General features: G+C 41.1%; 1 protein-coding gene across 2 annotated transcripts; it reads left to right on the forward strand.

Annotated features, from left to right (window-relative positions):
- Positions 1 to 121: 121 nt before the first annotated feature.
- On the forward strand, positions 122 to 22,813 carry ELK4 (ETS transcription factor ELK4). 2 transcript variants are annotated; one of them, XM_081322879.1, is made up of 7 exons: positions 122 to 403; positions 976 to 1,132; positions 15,084 to 15,290; positions 15,836 to 16,051; positions 17,260 to 18,156; positions 20,222 to 20,338; positions 22,613 to 22,749. In XM_081322879.1, exons 4-7 carry the CDS (start codon positions 15,845 to 15,847, stop codon positions 22,709 to 22,711), a joined length of 1,320 nt encoding a protein of 439 aa, XP_081179005.1. In that variant the 5' UTR covers positions 122 to 403; positions 976 to 1,132; positions 15,084 to 15,290; positions 15,836 to 15,844; the 3' UTR covers positions 22,712 to 22,749. The 2 variants fall into 2 exon arrangements, with proteins under 2 accessions (XP_081179005.1, XP_081179006.1); XM_081322880.1 differs by lacking the exon at positions 20,222 to 20,338 and having other exon boundaries at positions 984 to 1,132; positions 22,613 to 22,813.
- The last annotated feature ends 3,243 nt before the right edge of the window (positions 22,814 to 26,056 follow it).

The raw sequence follows: 26,056 nt of genomic DNA on the forward strand, positions 1-26,056 counted from the left end.
AACCTTTTCATTGGCCCAATAAGTTACTAAGGTTGACGCGATTGGGCTCTTTCCTCCCTTTCACAGGGCAGTGGCGGAAGTGCGGAGTACGGTGGCCGTAATTGGGCTGGGAAAACCTGTGTGTTCCGGAGTAAATGCCTAGTGTGCCAGGCTGCTCTTGCCACTCGAGTTCTTGTTTCGGTTTTGCCCACGGAGAGAGATGGAGAGCCAGATTTCGAGGCTCCGCGGAGGCGGCTGGCCATGAAAGGCGGGCAGTCGGCAGGGAGCAGCTCCAGCTCCTGCCATTGCACAGGAACAGCTTGGCGCGGGGGGGGCTGTCCGCCTGGGTGAGTCCAGGGTCGGCTTGGGACCCTTTTCTCTCCTTCCCCGATGCTGATGCTGCCCTGCCGGAGAACCCCACAAGGTGTGTTGGGCGATCTGCGCGCCCTGGCCGCTACTCTCCTGCGTGTGCAGAATTTCTTTAACGGTGGCGCTGACAGAAAGACCCTCTGCGTATGCTCAGGAGTCCCTTCCCTAAAACTAAGCGCGCATTAAGCGGTTAAGCGCGCATTAAGCGGGATGTTCCTGGCCTGAGGCTCCTCGTCCTCTCGCGTCCCCGCACCGTGCTTCCAGATTCCGACTCACGAGCAGGCAAAGTTCTGACGTGTTCCAGAGAGAGACACCTGGGTCTCTCTCTCTGTTCTTTATCATAGTTAGCTGGTTTATTGTTTTCTGAGAAGTATTCCCATGCAACAGTTGTCCCGTAAGGCTCGTAATTCTGGCTTGCCATGATACGCGAATACACCCATACTATGTGAACACAGCCACTTGGCTGAGTAAGGATTCGGAAATGTCTTCCTGATCCAAATATATCAAATCTGTACCTGCGGTAGAGGCTTATATTGGCTCCACTGATGTTTTGACATTTCCCTCCCACTCTTAGGGCTTAATGCTCAGCCTATAAACCTTAATACTCTCTTCTTTTTCTGCTTTGAGAACCTCAGATGTGGCTTCTGAAACTTGCTGGGATCTTCCTAACCAACCTGCAGTCTTCAGATTCTATTGTCATGGCTCTTCTGGAATCCACTGTGCTCTCCTTCATACACTTCTAGGTATTGCCTTTATGACAAATACCTGATGCTGAGCATGCATGGTAAGCAAGCTGGGTTTGAAATTTCTGTAGGATTTATGGACATGGGCATACATTTTGCACTGGTTAGAGAATCTCATCTCACAAGAAAAAAGCTGAAAGTGTTGCACTGTATACAAGTATTTCACATCAGGGTGTCTAATATGGCTATAGATCTACAGCCAAATTTCTGATGGTTAATTTTTATACAGTGGGCCAGAGTCTGTGTTATAGATATGAAAATGTTAAAGGTTTCCTTGTGTGATATGGATGAGGACACTTGTGTATCTGCGTGCTTCTGTGTATATGCCAGGAACATGGATGAAAGCAGCTACAAATACACTGAAATCTTATAATTCATTCAGGATGTTGGCTTTTTTTTTATTGAAAAGTTTTAACATACAATTTTTCCCTTAGAAAGTCCCCCCTCCCCCACCCTTCTCCCTCCCCCCCTTCCTCCCCCCCCTCCCCCCCTCCCCTCCCACTTCCCAGAGCTAAATACAAGGTATGTATAAAAAAAACAATCATAAACAACCATATACTAACAACCATAAACTCTAAAATCTATCACTCTCTAGCTTATATAGGATAAAACAAACCTTAGTAATATTAAATATATATATAAAAAAACTAATATAGAAAAAGAAACAAAGAAAGAAGCCTTATTCAAATATAAAACTTCTTAACCCTATACTTATTCTGGATAAACTCAAACCATTCTCTCCCTTCCATAATATAGCGTTCCTGCAAGTAATCTTGCAAATAGGCCGAAATCTTCGCCATTTCAACCAAGTCGGAAACCTCTAAAGCCCACTCTTCTATGGTCGGCAGTTCCTCTTTCCAGTACTAACCTATCAAAAGTCTTGCTGCCGTGATTAAATTCAACATCAACTTAGTATGTTCCACCAGACTTTTATCCAAAAAGCCTTAACCTTTTTACAAATCCACCATATATGAAAATATATTACGTCTTCATCACCGCACCTCCAACATTTAGGCTAATGATTCAGATACATACTTAGCTTTTTAAAATCTAAATACCATCTATAAAACATTTTGTAAAAATTCTCTCTTAGATTTCAAACTTGTTTAAATTTTACATTCCTCACCCAAATCTTTTCCCACCTCCCACTACTTGGCTGTAAGTACGTTGTGAAAGTTCCATAGACTTCTGCTGTTCTTGTTCTTTTATCTTTTTTGATCGTTTTAAAGCAGCACGCGTCACCCTCTGTTCTCTAGGATCATCCAAAGGTGTTATAACTTGATCTCCTCCAGCACCATTCTCCTCTGTCTGTCCATCTTCAGCCTCTTGATGTTCTCCTTCTCCAGATCCCTTTGCAGCTTCCAGAAGTGTTAATGGGGTTGCTTTTAAAACATTATTGTAAAAATCACGCGCTTGCATCACAGTAACCAGACGGTACCTTTTACCTTCATGCATCACCATCAACCCAGCTGGGATCTCCCATCTGAACCTTATATCTCGTTGCTTGAGCTCTTGCACAAGAAATGTAAAATCCTTCCTTCTCCTTAAAATCTTTGGAGGAATTTCTTTTAGAACCAGAACTTCTTGATCAGCAATCACGACTTTAGTATCATAGGCAGCTTGTATAACTTCATCTCTAATTTCCCTTTTTGCAAAATAAACCACCACATCTCTAGGCAACTTTCTCTGTCTAGCAATCCATGAATTCACACGAAACACTTTATCCATGCCTCCTTTTATTTCGGATGCTGGCTGATTCAATACCACTTCAAGAGCCTCAGAAACCAGCTGCTTTAGATCTTCCTTAATATTCTCCTTTAAACCTCTGATTCTAATGGCAAACTGCATCTGGAAATATTGAGCAAGACTCAATTCTCTATCCATTTTATCTCTTAAATCTTCATTCTCCAGTACTTTTGCTTCTAATATAGCATTCTTTTGAGTCAAATCTTCCACTTTTTCATCCAAATCTTCCACACATTCAGCCACTTTATACACTGAAGACAAAATGTCTACCTTCATCACCCTGAACTTCTGTTCCATCCTCTCCTCCATTCTCTCCTCCAACTTCTTCAATTTCTCCTCCATCTGTGCAAATTTATCACCAATTGATTGATTAATTGATTCCAAAAGTACCTGGGCATGTTTATCCAAAGCATCTCGTAAATCCTTCGGTGTCAATACATCAGGAGGGTGCAACGCCTGTAATGATGATTGTTGCACCGGAGAAGATCCACCACTCCGAAGAGTTTTAGGGGGAGGTTTAGCCGCCATCTTTAACTTTCAATTGTGACGCACTTTCACTTAAAGTTTAAAAAAGTCCATCAAGCTCGAGAGTAAAATAAAATAATCCTCTTCACCTTTTCCTCTTGTACCGCTCTGCCTGCTCCTTTTAATCCATAGTCCTTCCTTCAGGCAGGGGTGGTCGCAGACTTAATTTAATTTAATTTAATTTAATTTAATAATATTTATATACCGCCCTTCTCCCTGAGGACTCAGGGCGGTTCACAGGGCAAAAGTCAAATACAAAGTACAAACATTAAAAAAAAGATTAAATAATTGCCCAAGTTAAAACAATTAATACAATAATAAAACCCCAAAAATAAAATTAAAAATACAAAAAAATAAAAACCCCACCAATCCCCATCAGGCTAGGCCGGCTTGTACAAACAAAAACGTCTTGAGATCGCGACGAAAGGAGCGAAGATCGGGCGCCATCCGGAGCTCTACCGGCAACTGATTCCACAGCTCCGGAGCGCCCACAGAGAAGGATCTCCCCCTGGGCGCCACCAATCGACATTCTCTGATCGGTGGCACCCTGAGGAGGCCCTCTCTGTGGGAACGCACAGGGCGCAGGGAGCTTGATGCCGGCAACAGATGTTCCCTAAGGTACTCCGGCCCCATGCCATGAAGGGCTTTGAACACCATTACCAGTACCTTGAATCTCACCCGGAAGGCAACTGGCAACCAATGCAGCTCACGGAGCAAAGGTGTAACGTGGGAGTATCGGGAGACTCCCAGCACAACTCTCGCGGCTGCATTCTGTACCAGTTGGAGCTTCCGGGTGGTCCTCAAGGGCAGCCCCATGTAGAGAGCGTTGCAGTAGTCCAGACGAGAGGCCACGAGCGCATGAGTGACCGTGCATAAATCATCCCGGCTAAGATAGGGCCGCAACTGGCGCACCAGGCGAACCTGGGCGAAAGCCCCCCTAGTCACAGCTCCTATATGGTCTTCCAAGGTGAGCCATGAATCTAGGAGGACTCCCAAGTTGCGAGCCCTATCTACGGGGGGTAATAGTTCACCCCCCATAGCAAGAGGTGGAATGTCCGAATAGACCCGGGATGAAGGTATGCAAAGCCACTCAGTCTTGTCGGGGTTGAGTTGAAGTCTGTTCCTCCCCATCCAGACCCGAACCGCCTCCAGGCAACGGGACATCACGTTGAGGGCATCACTGGGGTGGCTTGGGGTCGAAAAGAAAAGTTGGGTATCATCCGCGTACTGATGATACCCAACTCCAAAACCACGAATGATCTCACCCAGCGGTTTCATATAGATGTTGAACAGGAGAGGCGAGAGGACCGACCCCTGAGGAACTCCACAAACGAGAGACCTCGCGGTCGACCTCTGCCCTCCTGCCAACACCGACTGCGAACGTCCCTGGAGATAGGAGGAGAACCACTGTAAAACTGTGCCTCCCACTCCCAGTCCCCTGAGACGCCGCAGCAAGATACCATGGTCGATGGTATCGAAAGCCGCCGAGAGGTCTAATAGGACTAGAACAGAGGAATATCCCCTGTCCCGAGCCCTCCAGAGATCATTCACCAGCGCGACCAATGCCGTCTCCGTGCTGTGCCCGGGCCTGAAACCCGATTGGTACGGGTCTAGATAATCCGCTTCATCCAGGACCAGAGGGAGCTGATGCGCCACCACACTCTCAACAACCTTCGCAAGAAAGCGAAGGTTGGAGACAGGACGAAAGTTGTTCAATACAGCTGGGTCCAAGGCAGGCTTCTTGAGGAGAGGCCTCACCACCGCCTCTTTCAAGACGGTGGGGAAGCTACCCTCACCCAAAGAAGCCGATATAACTGCCTGGAACCAGCTGCGTGTCCTCTCCCGGGCTGCATAGACCAGCCAGGAAGGGCACGGGTCCAGTAAACGTGGTGGTGCTCAGCCTCCCCATGATCCTGTCCACTTCCTCCGGAGTCACAGAATCAAACTCATCCCAGGTAGAATCGACAAGACCGCCCGTGTCCTGATCGCCAGGACACCTGGCTCTGCTCCATGAAATCAGGAGCAGAGGCGCTGGCCAGCTGGGAGTGACCCAGGCTACGGGGGAGTTCGATCCTTCAGCCGCCCAAGCTGCAAGCTCAGGCGGCCCCGGAGAACTCGACCCCTACCTGGGGCCTCACCCCCTCCTCTTCTCCCGAGGAGGGGGCTTCAAATTCGCCCGAACAGCTGATCGGCGCTGTTTCGGGCGAAAATCACTCAGCTGAGCCGCGGGCAGCCCGGGGAGGCTGTCTCCGGCGCCGCGCAGCCACCGGACAGGATGTTGGCTTTTGAAAGGATATAGTAGTTGTGGGATCCTTGGTGATCTCTGTTTTTTGCAGATGTTTCATTAGCCAAACTAGGTAACCTCATCACTGTTGGATAGTTATTTGTACTGAACGTGGCTTGTTTTTTTCTACTGTGAACTTTCATTTCTTCAGTGGAAATGCTTATTAGATCATAAGACTTGGGTAATATGTACGAATAAATACTTTACTCATAACAAGGACAGATTGTCTTGAGTGAACCAAGATGGCAGGAGCCACTCACAAGAAGAAAATTTCAATTAGCATTCCTCAGTTGCAGTATGCTTGCACTTTCTCTACTTCACTGAGATGAAATTGGGGTAAGAAGATGTACTCTGATGGTGCTCATCCCATTTCCCCACATAATTCACCTAGTCTTCTGCAACTTGGTGCATAAGTATACATTAGAATGTTATCATTTCACCAGGACGATCACTCGGTAATTTTGTGACAGTTTTCCGAACCCAAACTTTATTGTGAGAATAAAATGATAGGCTGTTTCCATTCTACCTGGGAAACCTACAACAAATACATAAAATACCAACTTGGTGGAAGCTAGCTAAGAACTTAAGTGTTATTTGATTTCTCTGTTTTTTCACGTTATTACTTTTTCTACTTAAGTCTTTGTAGCACCATTGTTGTGACTACTGTCAGAAAAAACATATTAGATATTTTTTTTGCAGGTTTACAGATTAAAAAAGAACAGAGTGAAAAAAGCAGTATATGCTTACCAAAGTCTGAGGTGTAGCTGAAGTACCGTATTTTCCGGCGTATAAGACGACCCCCTACATTTCCTGTTAAATTATAGGGTTTGGGCTATACTCGCCATATAAGACTACCCCTCTTCCAACGCACACCAAATAAAAATTAAAAAACATCAGATTTGATTTTAATATGGTAATTTTAATTCAAATGCTTATGACATGCAGGTGCTTAGTAGGAAAACTGTCACTTATAAACATAAGGCTGTTTGTCATCAAACATGTAAACATAAAACAGTGCAAGTGGATTAAACTATAATAATAATAATAATAATAATAATAATAATAATAATAATAATAATAATAATAATAATAATAATAATAATAATAATAATAATAATAATAATAATAATAATAATAATAATAATAATAATAATAATAATAAGAAGAAGAAGAAGAAGAAGAAGAAGAAGAAGAAGTAGTAGTTGGAGGGGACCTTGGAGGTCATCTAGTCCAACCCCCTGCTAAGGCAGGAAACCCTATACCATTTCAGACAAATGGCTGTCTAGTCTCTTCTTAAAAACTTCCAGTGTTGGAGCATTCACCACTTCTGGAGGCAGGTTGTTCCACTGGTTAATTGTTCTAACTGTCAGGAAGTTTCTCCTTAGTTCTAGGTTGCTTCTCTGCTTGACTAGTTTCCATCCATTGCTTCTTGTCCTGCTTTCAGGTGCTTTGGAGAATAGCTTGGCTCCCTCTGCTTTGTGGCAGCCCCTGAGATATTGGATCACTGCTATCATGTCACCCCTCACCCTTCTCTTCGTTAAACTACACATACCCAATTCCAGCAACCGTTCCCTATTTTCCTAATTCACTTTTTCACTTTTCCTAATTCACTCTAAAGCTTTCCCTGCGCAGAGCCTTACGTAAAACCAGCTGCCTGCAATTAGTGCAGGTTCGCATCCCACCAGGCTCAAGGTTGACTCAGCTTTCCATCCTTCCAAGGTAGGTAAAATGAGGACCCAGATTGTTGGGGGCAATAAGCTGACTTTGTAATAATGCTGCTGGGGGTGTGTGTGAAAGCCCTAATAAACAGGCATATACACAGAATGAAGGCTATTGCTAAGCACATTGATTTGTGCTTTAAATTGTAAGCCACCCTGAGTCTTCGGAGAAGGGCAGGATATAAATGGGATTTAAAAAAAAAAAGACCAAATGGGAGATCCGCTCCAGGTTTTCCAGCCAGCCCACCCAGTTCCTGAGTCAAATGTGTCCTTAGAGCTAAGCCGCTGCTCTGGCTGCTGCCTTCCCCACCTGCCTTTCAAGTTGGGATATACTACAGCTGCTCTTCAACTTTAGAAGGAAAGACGCCCAGACCCCAGCCTGTAAAAAATCACAGACTGCAGCTTCTTCTCCAATTGGTCCCGCTTTCCCTGCGCAGACTAAATGGGAGATCCGCTCCAGGTTTTCCAGCCAGCCCTGTCCCTAAATTTTCAGCACCCGGCGTATAAGACGACCCCTGACTTTTGAGAAGATTTTCATGGGTTAAAAAGTAGTCTTATACGCCGGAAACTATGGTACAAATTGCTGAACTTGTATTTCAGTTAGAAGTACAGCTAGCAAAGCTACTAATATTTACTATGACAAACATGGTTCATAAGAGATGACCTCTGAAGCTGAAGGTTGTTTTCAAAGTTGTCTGAAACAGTACAGTGTTCTGCTGCCTCAAGAAGAAAAGTAAAGACAAAAATGCGCATAGAGTACAATCAGCTAGCACATATAAAGTAGTCAGGGTGTGTTGGTCTACAAATTCCAAAACCTCTGGAGATCTTGGAAGGTAGGCTAATATTGCATTGCATGTACAAATTGGCTTTAGATGTTGCTTAAATGGATTTTTTTTTGTAAACTTCAATTTCAATCTTGTATGTATTTGGGAGATTTTTGCAGACTTTCAGACTTACGACCACAATTGAGTCCAAAGTTTCTGTTGCTAAGAGAGACATTTGTTAAGTGAATTTTGCCCTGTTCTTATGATCTTTCTTGCCACAGTTGTTAAGTGAATCACTGCAGTTATTAAATTAATAACATGGCTATTAAGTTGGCTTCCCCATTGAATTTGCTTGTCAGAAGGTCACAAAAGGTGATCACATGATCCCAGGACACTGCAACTGTCATAAATATGAGTCAGCTGAATTTTTGATCATGAGACCAAGGGGATGCTGCAACAGTTGTATGAAAAAGTCATAAGTAACTTTTATCTGTGGCGTTGTAACTTTGAACAGTCACTAAATGAACTGTTATAAGTTGAGGACTACCTGTATTTGCTCATGTAGGGAAGAACATTTTTTTTTACTTTTGTAATAGATGGAGGTCATAGAAGTTTGTTCTGAAGTTGCAAAGCTAAATGGACAAAAGGAAAGTGGTTTCCCTGTTATTTAAGATTCTAGAAGCAATAGAAATAGATCCCTTAAGACAAACTGCTGGCCCACGGGCCGGTTGCATCATACGGAGGCTGTGCCCACCCCAGCTCCAGCAATGCAAAAAAAAGTCGTGATACGTCACGACATGTCATGTAACGCGGCGAGTTTGACACCTGTGCCTTAAGAGGTACAAACCTCTTTCTTATGGGTGCATCTCAGGTAGTGACTTCTGGAATGCTTCGATTTTGAACTGCAAGTTTGAATTTGAATTATAAGGGACAATATGCTAAAATATGCAAAAATATACATCAAGCATTCTACAGTTGGATTTGGACTTTTCTCTCTCTCAACATATTACTAATTCTGCAGGTTTGGGGGATGTTGTTTGTGGGAAATAGTGACTTTTTTGTGATAGGATCTAGGGTGTATATGTGTGTATTAAATACACTCACGTGAGCTAGTACACAAAAAATAACCTCCAAAATATTCATTCACAGAAACAACTTTTTGTATTATAATGATTTATGTACAATATGTATAGGAATAAAGAGTATTAAAAATGTTACTAAAATGGAAGCATCTTTCTTGCACATATGAAGTATTAGATAGAAGATGCTTGTGTAAAATATTCCTGCCCCAGGAAAATTAATTAGAAAAGGACCTGTCTTATTAATACAGTATCTCTAAATATACTGTACTATATATAATGGGATATATTTATGGTATTTATTCACATACTGCCCCTCTTCCAAGCTTTAGGTGCTTTACAAAGTACATTTCAATCCCAATCAAGATAAAATCTGAAACAAAAATGGCAGCTCAATGTCATCACTAAAATTCAAGCACAATGCTGAACAAGATTCTTTTAATTCCCTCAAAAAGGAATTTAGGTCGGAGGATGTAGCTCTCAGCTTAATTTTAAACTCTCTCAAGCTGGAGAGAAGTATTGATTAGTATACGGCAGGGCTCCTTTCTATCCCTGTGATTAGAAAATATTTGTATCCAACACAAATGCAGGCAGACTGCAAACATTTAGAAGCTAATATCAAAGTTTGAAGGATCTTGATGAGAAAGATCAAGAAATCCGCAAGATGAATTTCAGCAGGAACAAATGCAAATTCCTGTAATTGGGTAAGTCAGTCACAGACGTGTATAGGATTGAGGCCATACTGATAAACAGCACATGTGAAAAGGATCTTGATGGCTTGATAGATCATAAGATGAATGTGAACCTATATGGGGAGACTCCAAGATTGATAAACAATGGTTTTGAAAATGAAGTTTCGCAAATGTTTGGCCATCGTATTTTGTGCTAGCTATTGGCTTAGGCATTTTTCAAGGAGACTCCATATAGAGCACATTGCATTAATCTTAATAAATTGTACCCTAAAAGTGCATCATAGTTTCTGGGGCTTCCTTTGCCTATCATATGCCTATCGTAACTATGCATTGCCTGTTCCGCAACATATAATAAGAGAAAGAACTTTTGGACATTACAGTGTCTATGCTATAGCTTTTAAGCCATTCAGAGAAGCATTTTTGATTCCTGTAGTGACCTCTTGAGCCATTCTGTCCCGGCACTTAAAAAGCAACTGTTTTATCTCTCTGCTTGATTCCTAATATTTCATCAAACTGTTACAAACAAGACAGACGAAAAAAGAAAGTTATCTTCGACCCATTCTTGAAGTTATGACTGCAACACTCCCGTAGTCATGTGATTGCATTTTGGGCACTTGGCAAAATTTCATTATCAGTAGAAGACACAAATGCTTCCCTTTTGTGTCCCTTATAACTTTGATTGTGCTTTCCTAAGACTGCTGATAAAGAGGGTTTCAGAAGGCTTCTTCTCACTTCTGATCTACTGGTATTGATTTCAGTCAGAGTTGGAATAGGAACCAAATATGATTTTCTCTTGGGTACCAGGTAGTCTTCCGTTCATGTCCACTCGTTCAGTGACTGTTCAACATTATGGTGTCGTTGCAGCCATTACAGCATTCCTGTAATTAAATGATCATGATTCAGGCACTTGGCAGTTGACTTACAATTTGTTGCAGCATTCTGCAGTCATATGATGGCATTTGTGATCTTCCACCACCCATTTCCAGCAAGTAAAATCAAAGGGGAAGCTGGCAAGAGTTCACAAATTGTGATATCTGTGACCACTGGGATTCACCTAATGACTGCAACTGGGACTGCTGTTATAAGTTGACGTAGTCATGTGACTTAGGCGAGTTGCACCTTACAACTCTGTGTTGCTTAGTGACAAAGTTCTCAATCCCAATTACCACTGATAAGAAAGGACTGCTGGCATTCCTGGATGCTAAAAGTAATAAGACTTGTCAGAGACATCGGTTTTCCGCTGACCTCCATTTCTGCCTGTTTTCTTAACTGGGCAGCCTGTGGATGTCAGGTGTCACAAATCTTCTTGAAAAGTATCTTGAGTTCCTTTACTTGAAGAGACTTATAGTGTTAAAAACAGACAAAGTGATAGATTGTATCTCAAGGAAGGAGACAATTTCCGCAGCGGAGACTTTAAATGAAAATGGTGAGCCCTACTTAAGCATTTTTTTATATAAATAAGTCTTTATTTACATTTCATGTTAAAAACACACACCATACACCAACAAAGACAAAAAAATACAATATACAGAAAACGAAGAAATCAAAAAATTGGAAACCATTTCAAAAAAATCAAATTGTATCTACCGTATTTTTCAGACCATAAGACGCACCTGACCATAAGACGCACCCAGTTTTTAGAGCAGGAAAACAAGAAAAAAAATATTCTGAACCAAATAATACCGGTATACTAAAACAGGGCTTTTCAACCTTTTCATCCATTGTACCACTTTTAGGACAAGGCAATGTCCGAGTACCACCAGTGGCCCAGCAAGGTGTCAAAAACTTGACCCCCCCAAAAAAAGGAAAAAAAATGATACAGGTAGTCCTTGACTTACAATGATTCACTTAGTGACTGTTCAAAGTTACAACAGCACTGAAAAAAGTGACTTATGACCATTTTTCACACTTATGACCGTTGCAGCATCCCCAGGGTCATGTGATTTACATTCGGATGCTTGGCAATCGATTCATACTTATGATGGTCACATTGTTCCAGGGTCATGTGATCGCCTTTTGCAACCTTCTGACAAGCAAAGTTAGTGGGGAAACCAGATTCACTTAACAATCATGTTACTAATTTAATTTCTCTCTCTCCTTGTCTTTCTCTCCCTCTCCCCCTCCCTCTTTCTTTCTCTCTCCTCTTTCTCCCTCTCCCTCTTTCTCTCCCTATTTTTCTCTTTCCCTCTATTTCTCCCTCTTTCTCTTTCTCCATTTCCCTCCCTTTCTTTCTCCTTCTCTCTCTCCCTCTTTTTCTCCCTCTCTATTTTTCTCTTTCCTTCTTTCTCCCTTTCTCTCTCTCCCTCTATTTCCCTCCCTCTCTCTTTCCCTCTCCCTCTTTCTCTCTCTCCCTCTATTTCTCTCCCTTTCTTTCTCCTTCTCTTTCTCTCCCTCTCTCTCTCCCTCCCTATTTCTTTCTCCTTCTCTCTCTCCCTCTCTCTCTCTCTTTCTCTCCCTCCCTCTCCCATTGTCCCTTCCTTTTTTCCTTCCTTCCTTTCCTCCCTCTTTGTCCTTCCCTCTCCGTGTTAGAGCAGTACCCATGGAGGCGGCCCTGCGGCCTGGCTTTCTCTTGCAGAAAGCAAGCTGAAACGGAGCGAGGGATATTGACAGGAACGCGAATTGGCCGATCTCGTGCTCCTGCAATCTCCCTCGCTCGGTTTCAGCTTCCCTTGCTTCAAGAGAAAGCAGGCTGAAACGGAGCGAGGGAGATTGCAGCAGCGTGAGATCGGCTGATTCGTGTTCCTGGCAATCTCCCTCGCTCTGTTTGAGCCTGCTTTCTCTTGTAGCAAGGGAAGCTGAAAGCGAGCGAGGGAGACTGCAGGAGCGCGAGATTGGTGTTTCTCAGCACGTGCCGATTCGCGCTCCTGGCAATCTCCCTTGCTTTCCACTTGTGGAGGTTGGGGCTGGCTATACGGATCACCTTCGGACCATAAGACGCACCCTCGTTTTTCCCCCCACCTTTGGGGGAAAAAAGTGCGTCTTATGGTCCGAAAAATACGGTACTTCTAAACTGACAATTATATTCCACTCACTAAATCTCTTATAACTACCCAGCTCCAAAGCTTATTCATTAACAAAAACTATATCACTTCATTTTTGACCAACCTCCAAGCCACCCTCATTTCTTTAATCTTTTATCCATCCAAATATACCATTTATTCCATAATAGAAATGCTGGTGTCTCTTCTTTACCCTTCAACTTCTTGGTCAATGTGTCTGCTTCTGCACAATCAAGTATTCTCCTAATTATAGCTTCATCCAGCGGGGTATGATTTGCCTTCCAAAATTGAGCATACCCCATCCTCGCCGCCGTTGAAGATATGTAAAACCAAATACCATATTCCCGTCTTAATATTTCCAGGCCTGAAGCCAAGCAGATACGTCTCTGGTTTAAGATCAACTAAACACCCTGTGATTTCCTCTATCCATTTTTGGATCCTCGTCCAATATCTAACCACTTCCGGACATGTCCACCATAAGTGATAATACGTGCCAGTCCCTTTACCACACTTCCAACAATTGGCCGACAATCCGGGGAACATTTTGGAAAGTCTAGCCAGAGGGAGATGCCATCTATAAAGCATTTTGTATTTGTTCTCCTTATATGACGTGGAAACCACCAGCCTCATATTAATCCATCAAATCTCTTCCCATTTCTCAAGTGGGAAGATTCTTCCCCCAGGCAATCATCACGTCTTTTACCACCTCTTCCCCTACTACCCTGATTAGCAACAATTTATAACACTTAGATATCATCCCTTTCTCCGGACCCAGCAGAATCCTATCTAATTCCTGCAGATTCAGATAAATACCCCTTCCTTCCTTATCCTTCTTATACCTTGACTGAATCTGCAGGTAGGCCCACCACTCCAATTGAAACCCTTGCTGAGCCAGATCTTGTCGCATTTTGAGTTCTCCCCCGCTATCTAAAAGTTCTTTGTAAGTTGGTCTTCTTCCCTTCTTGAGTAGGGTCGGATGGGTCAAGGCTTCCAAGGTTGATAACCAACACGGAATTTGCGCATAGTACTTGGCCCTTATCTTATCCCAATTCCGAATCAGTATATCCCTTATGTAATGACGAGTAAACTGTTTGCTTGGAGGAGTACCTTCCCGCCAAAGAGCAGCATGCCATCCCTGCAACAAATCGAATCCTTCCAAACTCAACAATCGATTATTCCTTAAACCTATCTATTCCTTGCCCCAAACTAAAAGGGCAGCCTGATAATAAAGTTCCCAATTCGGCAGGCCAAGGCCCCCTCTTTTCTTGATTTCTTGCATCATTTTTCCCAATCCTGGGCCGTTTCCCCTGCCATACGAATCTAGAAACTATCCCTTCTAACTCTCTTAAAAATTTCATCGAAAGTTTAACCGGTACTGTCTGGAAAAGAAAATTCCATTTCGGCAAAATATAAGATTTCACTGTGGCTACCCTTCCTAATAATGACAACTGTATCCTACCCTATTTTCCCAAGTCCATTTTTGTTTGTATCAGTAATTTAGAATAATTATCCTCCCTAATACTTGAACATCTTCCCGTCAACCAAATTCCTAAATATTTCACCTTCTTCACAATTTTAAACCCTGTAATGTCCTCTAACGTCTGTTTACTTCTATTCGAAAGATTTTTCATTAATATATTCATCATATCTTTATTTACTTGTAGACCAGCCACATTTCCAAATTCCTCAATCCTTTTTAGTAATTCCGTGCTGGATTCCAGAGGGTTTTCCAAAACAAAAACCATATCATCTGTAAACGCCTGCAGTTTGTAAATTTGGTCTCTTATCTGAAGCCCGGTAATCTCCTCATCTTTCCTTATTAGTCTCAATAGGGGTTCTAATGTTAGAATAAATAAAAGTGGGGAGAGTGGACAACCCTACCTAGTGCCCTTACAGATATCAAATTTGTCATTAAGCATTATGCAGGTACTTTTCTTGAGCCAAGTATGTTCCAGTATGTCTTCTAAAAGGACCACTTTGTAATATTCTAGAATTGGCAACGTAATTTTTTCATGGCACTTATAAAAAAATTATTATCTAAACAGAACAGAACTATTAACAGAATTATTATCTAAACAGTTTATTTCTTAGACTATAAATTTTAAATACAATTGCAAACAAAGTATATTATTTATTCTATTTGGAAAGTAATTGGCTATGAATTCTTCATTTTTTTTTCTTCCAGTAATTTTGTCATTAGTCTTTAGATCCTGATTCCTCATTCACAACTGTCTCTGTAACCTGGAAGATTGAGTACCAAAGTGAAAATCCATTTGTACCTGCTGCCTTCCAGATGTTTGGGTTCACAACTTTTGGAAATCCTTATTGTTGGCCTTACTGGCTGGGGCTGCTGGGATCTGATCTTCATTAGACATGTGGATTTTTGTAGAAGGTATGTTTATAGTGCTCAAAAGAAGGAGGAATAACAAGGCCATAGTGTCAATAATTCCATCTATAATAGACACTTCCTACTCTGGTGTTAAATACCACTGGGATCTTCCTTGTATTATTTAGTTATAGAAATTTGGGGGAAATTGATGTAAAAATCAATTTGGAAAACCAAGTTATTTCATGTTTGCATTTACCTGAAATGAAGATTACTCTCAATGTAAGATAGTGCCTCTCTAGAAAAAAGATTATAAACTTTTCAAGTCTCCATTGCCATATTTTCTAGAAATCTAAAATGAACCTATCCCCCTTTTTTATAGTTAGATTTCTCCCAATTGATCTGATTTAGCAAAGAAAGCTTTAAAAAAGAGCAGAAGTGCAGATTGTATAGCAAATATGGGTCCCCTGAATTTGAGTTGACTTTCTGTGGGCAACCCTTCTCTCTTGTCAGATAGCACTAATGGTTGCTCACCACTGGAGAAGCATTTGTTCCCAAAGTATCGTGCATGATCTTGGATACAACCTTATCTCCTCTCTTCTGAATTTCAGTTCATTGCTATGGACAGTGCTATCACCTTGTGGCAGTTCCTTTTGCAACTTCTTCAGGAATCTCGGAATAAGGACATTATCTGCTGGACCTCAAATGATGGAGAATTCAAACTTTTGCAAGCGGAAGAGGTGGCCCGCCTTTGGGGAATCCGTAAAAACAAGCCCAACATGAACTATGACAAACTCAGTCGTGCACTCAGATATTATTATGTAAAGGTAACTTGGCCTTTTGTTTGCCTCAGATGTTTAACTTTCATTGCATTCCAGTGGCTCTTAGAATTAGTGTTTTTTTCTCTCTGATTTCAATGGCAGGAATATTGGGAATGCCACAAGAGTTTATTGAACTAAACTGGAAACAGAAAAGTTGCTTGCCTATCTGAGTAAATGTATTTATTTCATGAATTAGCAACAATCAGTACTACTGTTCTACCTAACCACTTACTCTGTTTCAAAATAAGTTTGTGTATCTCATTATTTGACATTTTGATTTATTCATTTGTATCCTCAGATTTTTAAAATATGTTAAAGGCTATTTAATAATAAATATAAGGAATATTTTATGCAGAATTTCTATGGAACATGTAAATGCATACAGTATGATTTCCCCCCCAATGTTTTCTGGAAAATTCTCAGTATGTTCTGAAAAGCTTCAGCTGATGTGCTTATTAGAATTTAATTTGGAATAATGTTGACCTGACTATTAAATGCTGCTTGTAATTTTATGATACATGGATTGTAGCACTTGACACTTTACTATAGAATAATGTGAATGCCATTGAATACTTCCTAGAGACTTTGAAATGGCTGCAGTTTATACCGTTCTGCTGAATATTTCAGATGTACATTTCCTTTCAGCTACATGAAAATGTTATGTACAATCAACTTTTAATACTTGATGCTGAAATGCATCATGGATATTGATGGAAGTATTATGTCCGAGATCAAAATTGGCTTATATTATATTGCCTTCTGAATCAAAAAAATAAAATATGCAGTTGACTGAAACCATGTTCATTATGAACAAACTTTTTTTTAAAGCTCTGCTATGTTTTTAAATTCATTATTATTTTTTTATTATTGATGGATTTGTTAGCATGTGGCTGGCCTCACAGTGAAACACGAAAGCACGTTCTTACTTTCCCCAGTGCTATATGCTTCTAGATAAATGGAGGTTGGGTATGTGTTCTGATTAGTACGTGGATGTGTATCCACAAATCCCTTTCAAAACAAAAATGAAGAAAGATATAAGTTTGAATTACAACCACTTCGGGATCCTTTAGCTCACTGAGATAAGTGGGACTGAATCAGTCACGATTCTCTCATCTTTAGTTAATCATACTGCCTCCTTGATTAGCTGAACTCTGTTTAGGACAAGTATTCAAAGAGGGGGTGCCTAATCTGTTTTATTTTTGATGTTTTCACAGAACATCATCAAAAAAGTTAATGGTCAAAAGTTTGTTTACAAGTTTGTATCTTACCCAGAGATTTTGAATATGGATCCATTGGTTGTTGGCAAGATTGAGGGTGATGCTGAGGCACAAGCTGGCTTTGTTGATGCTAGCAACTCTACAAAGGACATTGAAACTTATGGGAAAGAGAAGCATCAGGCCAATGTGAAATCCTCCAGTCGCAATGACTATATCCACTCAGGCCTATATTCTTCATTTACTTTGAACTCTCTTAATTCCTCCTCTTGTACAAAACTGTTTAAGCCAATTAAGATGGAGAATTCAGCTGAGAAGCTGACAGAAAAAAGAACTACTCAGGATTCAACACCTTCAGTCATAAAATTTGTAACCATGTCCTCCAAAAGGCCTTCTGTATCTCCCCTTGCCTCAGCTACTCAACTGACCTCTACTATCCCAGCTGCCTCTATTGTATCTTCAGGTTCAGATGAAAGCCTCCAGGCCTTGGAATCTCTAGCAACATCTAAAGGTGCAGCCACTGAAAGTTCAGCATCTTTGCCAAGTTTGACCTCTAATTTTAATTCCACATCTCCTGCAACCTCCACATCTCCTAGTCTCCAGGTTCCACCCAAATCTCCTTTGCCACCACTAAGTTCTAATTCTGATCTGGTTCTAGACACAGAAACTGAGTCTGTAGTTTGTCAGCAGTTGGAGCACTCTCAGAATCAAGCCTTGGAGGTTAAAGAGATGGGTTCCTCCATGCTTGAAAAGAATCTTCGTCATAGCAGAACTAGAAAGCCCAAAGGACTGGAGATTACTCCCACTCTGGTTATTACTGGCAGTGACCCCAGTCCACTGGGAATACTGTCTCCTTCTCTACCAACTGCTTCTCTTACACCAGCACTTTTTTCACAGGTAATTCTGTCTTTTATTTGGGATCCAAATTCTGTACGTGGACTTGTGATAGAATAGAAATTTGCCTGCAAATTCTGGGGATATTTATTTTTTCTTTTAAGTTTGGGGATAAAAGTAGGAATTTAAGAGGCTGGCTATCTAGCTAAGGTTGTCATTGACCAGAAAACTGACAAAATCTGTTTAGTATATATTATTAGTCTGTGCTTGGAGTTGACGCAGAATGTTGTGGGTTTTTTAAATATTACTTTTCTTAAGAGACCTAAGCTTCCTAATTATTGCTAGTAAGGATAATAGAGACAGTTTGGTGTAGTTTCTAAGGCATCTGGCTAGAAACTGGGAGAAAAGAATTCTAGTCCTGCCTTGGATATGAAGTGACTTTAGACCAGTCACTTGCCCTTGGCCCTAGGAAGGAACTAGTGGTAAACCATTTCTCAAACCACTAGACCAGGTAGTCTCTGAGAACTGGACACAGTTGAATGGAAGAGTAAAAAACAACAACAAATGCTAACATTTCACTATTTAATCATGTTTACCTAATTAGGAGTTGCTACCTTCTCTCCCTTTAAGAGAAATTTCTTCAACTGTTAAAGACCATATTTAATTATTATGGCTACAGCAACATTATGTGCAACATAATTTTACTTAATGTAGAATGTTAAAAATCTATTTCTAGATGGTTTCATATTCTAAATTAAGCAAGAACCCTGACGTACTTATAGCTATAGTTAATTTTGCTGCACATATAAAAATTGACTGTAATGAGTAAGCAACTTGAAATGTAATGAAGAATAGAGAGTTGATGGAGAATAGGTGATGCAATAGAATGAGTTAACTATTATTAAATAGGTAAAGGTAAAGGTTCCCCCGCACATGCGTGCTAGTCGTTTCCAACGCTAGGGGCCGGTGCTCATCTCCGTTTCAAAGCCGAAGAGCCAGCGCTTGTCCGAGGACGTCTCCGTGGTCATGTGGACGGCATGACTAGACGCCAAAGGCGCACGGAGTGCTGTTACCTTCCCACCATAGTGGTCCCTATTTTTCTACTTGCATTTTTACGTGCTTTCGAACTGCTAGGTTGGCAGAAGCTGGGACAAGTAACAGGCGCTCACTCTGTTACGCGGCACTCGGGATTCGACCCGCCAAAATGCCGACCTTCGATCGACAAGCTCAGCGTCCTAACCCACTGAGCCACCGCGTCCCTATTATTAAATACTTTGTACTAAATCCCAAAATAGCAACCTTGAATAATTTCAACTCACTTATTAGGGATGAACCCGGCACCAAGCAGTAAAGTTCCAGAAAATAGTTGATCAAAATGAAAATAAAAGTAAAATCAGAGTAAAAAAATTGAGCTGCTGCTTTAGATTCGTGGAATTCAGTGAAAATATCAGAATATGACCACTTTGTCTTTTAAGTAATTAAAAAATAATATGAATTCGATCTCTGTTTTATGACTATCTGTGCGTAACATTTTGTTAAAAATTCTTTACATAGGTTACTTGCTTAATTTTTGTCCCATTAATTTTTCTTGGACAGGAAATAAAGTAATTTAAAGCTGTTAGATTTCCCCTCCATCTCATCATGCCTGTTAGGGTCTGACATTGAAATGGAGAAAATCTCTGTTCATCTCCTTTGCTTGCTGTATCTGGAAGAGGAAGGTAGCTAACCAAACTGTCTTCCTGTTTTTGTGGTGTGCCATTATTCTTAGTGCCTAGACTAGACACTAGACCAGGGGTAGGCAACCTCGGCTCTTTTATGACTCATGGACTTCAACTCCCAGAATTCCTGAGCCAGCATGGCTGGCTCAGGAATTCTGGGAGTTGAAGTCCATGAGTCATAAAAGAGCCGAGGTTGCCTACCCCTGCACTAGACACTTAATAAAGGGTAGGAAGTCGAACTGGTCTAGTGTCTATTTCGACTTCCTACCTTTATTAACTGTCATATTGGTGTCTGATCCCAGACAAGTGATGTTAAAACACGTCTTGCCTTAGATGCTTGTTAGTCATACTGAACTTACTGAGCATTTCCAAATGATTAGTTTTATCCTATTGTTCTGTATGTCCCACAGACACCTATTTTACTGACACCAAGCCCCTTGCTCTCCAGTATCCATTTTTGGAGTACTCTCAGTCCAGTTGCTCCTCTCAGTCCAGCAAGATTACAAGGTGCTAATTCTCTCTTTCAGGTAAGTTTGAGATCATGACAGCACAAAGTCAGTGTAGCAGATATTTCCTAAATAGTCGCATAAGAGTCAACCCTTTTCTTCATTAGGGCAAGATTATGCAACTTCATTTAAGCCAAGGGCTAGACTTGGCCTTTATGCTTTGGGAGGAGGCTGCACTCCAAAAAAAGGTCAAGAAGGTGACAAAAGGATGAGCAAGAGTAGGATAATTACTTTTCATTTAACTCCAAGTAATCATATAGTTATAGGGGTTTTATAGGGGTTTTAGATTTTAATTAAGGATAATTTAATAATTTAATTTAATCTATTTTAATTGTTATTAATTTTTGTATTGTAATGTTGTTTTAATTGCCTTGTGAACCGCCCTGGGTCCTACGGGAGAAGGGCGGTATATAAGTTTAATAAATAAATAAATAAATAGTACTTATCACATTTTAACCATTTATTATATTAAGAACTGCAGTTGACAGCTATATTCAAAGATGATCTTAGAAGACTTGACAGGTTGTACACCCTTTATTTAGCAGCAAAGCCCCATTTAAATCACTCATATTTCCTATCTGTTTACAGCTGCTAAGCTTAGCAGTTTAGCAAAATAATTCAGTCTTCCACAACCTAGTGTCCTTCAGATAAACTGGGACTCCAACTCCTATATTCCTAGGCAAGTTTGTTGTTTTAATGATATTTGTGTAAATTAAAAGTTGAAGGCTAAAATAATATATTCTATGATTAGTTTACAACCTGAGTAAAAGTACAGTTAAAACAAAAGCTTGAGGATGCCTTGAATTGAGCCCACTTTTCTGATCACTGTGACCATGACAGCAAAACAAAAGTGAATAACTGTTGCCTTTCAATAGTTGTTTTTCGAGTTAATCTTGCTACCACTCTGGAATTTTCAGCTGATGCCCCATTCAAGTACTAATTTAATCTACACTGTGGAACCCTATGGGTTCAGTGTTACCTTCTTCAGAATTGTTAAAAGCTTGTTAAATTTGAAGAACAAAAAGGAAGAAGCAGAGCAAGTATCTCACCCAAAGCTTCATCCTCCAAATGTAGATGGTGACTCTGACTCTGCATTGAGGGATTTTTAATCTGTAGGGCTTTCTAATCTTCACACATATAAGGAGCTCAATTTTTCAGTGTTACAAGAAATTTGGCCTCTTAGTGTGGAAAATATTATGAGGATAGGGATAGGTGTCATTGTTGAGCTTATTTGTGCTTCTGTTCCACTTATTAAGATTTTCCCCCAAAATAAATGTGCTTATCTGTATCACGGACTCCATGTTGATCAGGGATGAGCATAACTACTTTGGGGCAGGGTCTCATTTGAAATTTTAAGAGATGTAGGAAGTATGCTCAAGAAAAGGGCTGCCATAGCAGACTTCCCTGTTCATGAAATAACTCCTAGACAACATGAACAAAAAGTAAAATAACCTTCTAGGTCAGACGTGTCAAACCCGTGATGTCACGTGATGTCGCGCAACGTATCGGAGCTTTTTCGCCATTGCCGGCAATGGGGTGGGCATGGTTTCCCGATGACGCGTGCGGCCTGCGGGCCGGCAGTTTGACACCCCTGTTCTACCTTGATCATCCCTGTGAGGATTTTGTAAAGCCCAAAGAACTTCTAGTCAATAAATAAGATAGTGTGATGCTTTACTATGCAATAAAATTATGCAGTACTGCATCTTGATGAGACTCATCCTGGTAATCAGTTTCATGAAGCCATCTGGTAGCATCATTATCCTAGAATCAGACTCTTGGAACAGGAATGCTATCTGGGGTCTGGGAGTTGACATCCACACACCTTAAAATTGTTGAGGTTGAGAAACATTATTTTAGGCAAATGAGTCCATCCTGCTGATTATGGAATTAGAAGAGGAAAGTTAAAAATGGTTGTGTCTTTTTTGCTTGATTCGAAAGATTTAAGGGAATTCAGTATTTCTGCAAAAATAATCAAAACGCAGAAGAAAAATCAATAACCACCAAGACACCTTGCATTTTAAGATCTTACTGTGTCATGCTAGGAGAAATGTCTTGGTAACTTGGGTGCTTCTCTTTTGAAGCCATTTTGATGAAATCATTTCATATGCATAAATGGCTGGGTAGCTTCCCTCTTGAAAAATGAGTATGAAATTGTTACTTTGTCTTAAGCTGAAGAAATTAAAGCCTGTGGGTATTTTGTTGATAACAAAAACAAACCAGTGGAAAAGCTAACTGAAAATACAGATATTACCTTATAGACAACTGTAGCATTAAATATCTCTTTCTGTTTTATAGTTTCCATCAGTGCTGAATACTCATGGACCATTTACTCTGTCGGGAATAGATGGGCCTTCCACTCCTGGCCCCTTCTCCCCAGATTTGCAGAAGATTTAACGTGTAACCTTTTGAAAATGGACAGCTTGGACTAAATAGAGGACAGTTTTTAATTCCACAGAAACAATTTAAAGTGACTTGTTTTTTGCTATTCCCAGTTTAGATGCCTTTGCAAAATTCTCTTTAAGACGTAGGAGAATTCATAAGGAAGTGCCTTGACCGTGGAGATTCTTTTCTAGACTTTCTCTCCCCCCCCATTCCTTACTGCTTCTTTTGAATGAAGAAGTCTACTTTTAATAAAGAAAAACACTTTTGTATTATAATTAAGTCTTAGAACAGCCAACTGATATCAGGTTTTTTTTTACTGATATCCATTCATTCCTTTGCTTTTTGTTTTGTATGTCAAAATATTAATATTCATGGAAGCTGGCATTCCAAGAAATACTTGGAAAGTGAGTAAAAAGACTTATTGTTTATAGTAAATTCCAATGACCTTAAAAAGCTTTAGCACTGCAACTTACAGTAGCGTAGAAGAGAATTGAGCAAAATTTTAAGAATGGTTGCTATGGGTAAGAAAGCTCTTTTTTCTTTGGCAAATATGTCAGTTCATCCCTCACATACTATGGTATTTTGTATGTTTGAATGGTATAGTTATGCATAGATCATGGATTGAGTTGCTTTGATCTTCCCAAAATATTTAAAGGTGTTAATATTTGATAAGCCAAGTCAAGAAAAACAAAAGCAAATCCCTTATTGTATAATTAACAATTTAGCAGGTTGAGCTAATTATAGAACCTTGCAGCGGATATGTGGTGGCACAGGATTAATAAGCATTTATTTGACATGCAGTGGGTTATTGTTGTCTTGCTTTTTGTTAATGTTGTACGTAGGTGTGACATTTGGGAAGTGAACATTTATTGTTTATTCTTTTCTCCTCTCGAAGAAGGAAAGAGACATACCTTCTCTTGGCCTCCTACATATCTAGGTGTTCTTTTAAATATAAGTGGATTGAAGTTTTGAATGTCCAAGCCTTGGAAATAAGAAATGTGCCATTATTAGAAAGTACCCTGACTACGTAGTTAAGTGTTTGAGACTGGAGGGAGAAAGAACAAAGTGGCACATGCTGTTTGTAATTTGAAAGGAGTAAAATGTCTTTTTGGTCTGTACTTAATCTTTTTTTTCCCTTTTAATTTAATTTGTATACCGCCCTTCTCCCGAAGGACTCAGGGCGGTGAACAGGGCAATACATAAAAAGAAGATACAAAAATTAAAAATTATTAAAAAGTAATTAAACAGTGCCCGTAATAAATTAATACAGATTAAAAGTTAAAATCCATTTATAAAATCCAACCCCGTCCCATCAGGCCAGGCCAGCTTGTTCAAAGAGATGGGTTTTAAGATCGCGCCGGAAGGAGCGGAGATCGGGCGCCATCCGGAGCTCGACCGGAAGATGGTTCCAAAGATCCGGTGCACCCACAGAGAACGCCCTCCCCCTGGGGGCCACCAGTCGGCATTCTTTGACCGGTGGCACCCTGAGGAGGCCCTCTCTGCACTGGGCGGAGGGAAGTTGACGCCGGCCGCAGGTGCTCCCCAAGGTATTCCGGACCCATGCCATGTAGGGCTTTGTAGGTCATTACTAACACCTTGAACCTCACCCAGAAGACAACTGGAAGCCAATGCAGCTCGCGGAGCAAAGGTGTGACATGGGAGTGTCGGGAAACTCCCAACACAACTCTCGCGGCTGCATTCTGTACCAGTTGGAGCCTCCGAGTGGTCTTCAAGGGTAGCCCCATGTAGAGAGCGTTGCAGTAGTCAAGACGAGAGGTCACGAGCGCATGAATGACCGTACGTAAGGCATCCCGGTCTAGATAGGGCCGCAACTGGCGCACCAGGCGAACCTGGGCGAAGGCCCCCCTAGTCACAGCTACTATATGGTCTTCTAGAGAAAGCTGTGAATCTAGGAGGACTCCCAAGTTGCGAGCCCTATCTACAGGGGGTAATAACTCACCCCCCATAGTGAGGGGTGGGATATCCTGAATATCCCGAGATGCCGGTACGCACAGCCACTCAGTCTTGTCAGGGTTGAGTCGAAGCCTGTTCCTCCCCATCCAGACCCGGACCGCCTCCAGGCATCTTGTAGGAACATATTCATTGGATAACAACTTCAGCATGATGGTAGTTGTGACTTCTTTGTAAACATATGGTAACATAATGATGCCTTGCTAAAGTGGGAGACTTATTTGGGGGACTAGAAATTGAAAGTAAAATGGATAGGTCTAACATCACTAATAGTAGTTGTCTCTCAGTTGAATTGCAAGAAGATTCACTCTTTCTGCATATTAATTATATTCAGGCCCTGTTATATTTCAGAAAACACTTTAGATCTTGTTGCCTCAGTAGCTTATTAGAAAGTTGAAGCAGATATCAGTAAAGCGTTTTAATCCTTTTTTCTGTATCGAGGTGGGCTTGGTTTGAAAAGGGCTAATAACCTGTGGGTTTTTATTCATATACTTTATTCAGGAATTCTGAGCAGGCCTCATGAGTTGGTTAGTATGCAAGAGTGCCTCAAGGTATCCGTCTAAAGTAGGAGACTTGTTGATTTGTCTGCATTAAACTGTAACTGGCTCCCTTGATCAGGCAGAGATTCAAAAGGCTCAGTCCTGTTACTTGTAGAAAGTAATTGAATATATGTAGATCTCTTTCGGTATAGATATGTAAAACATTGATGGCAGGTAGCAAAAGAGAGCCAGTTTGGTTTAGTGGTTAGAAACCTAGAAAGCAGGAGTGTCACCTTATCCATGAAAGCCAGCTGAGTGACCTTGGGCCAGTCACTCTCTTTCGGTCCAACTTACTTCAGAGGTTTGTGGCTGTTGGGAAACGGTGCCTGACTCCTTGTGATCCCATGGACTGCAGCACGCCAGGCTCCCTGTCCTCCACTATCTCCTGGATTCTGCCCAAACTCAGACGCATTGCATTGATGACACTGTTGCATCCTCTGCCGATCCCTTCTACTTTTGCCTTCAACCTTTCCCAATATCAGGGTCTTTTCCAATGAGTCCTCTCTTCTCATTTGGTGGCCAAGGCATTTGAGGTTCAGCTTCAAAAGGCGGGATACACATAAATAAAAATAAATTAAAAAGTAGATGTCTTACATTCTTACGTTGCACAGCAGGCAGTGTCCAGGTCAGAGCAGCATTTAAGAGCAGCCATTCTAGACTGGCTGCTGACAGCATATGTATGAGATAGGAAAGGTTTTAAAAATGAAATTTTGCTATAACTACCATGGAGAGTAATGGTGGTTAAAATAGTTGCTGCTCATCTCCTTTGCCACTCAGACGACAGAAAGGACTGGCAGATTCCAGTTGAATCTTAGGAAAAAAAATAACTGATGGACTTAGCACAGCC

The sequence above is a fragment of the Vipera berus genome (assembly GCF_964194415.1).
Source record: "Vipera berus genome assembly, chromosome: 3".
Taxonomy (NCBI): Eukaryota; Metazoa; Chordata; class Lepidosauria; order Squamata; family Viperidae; genus Vipera; species Vipera berus.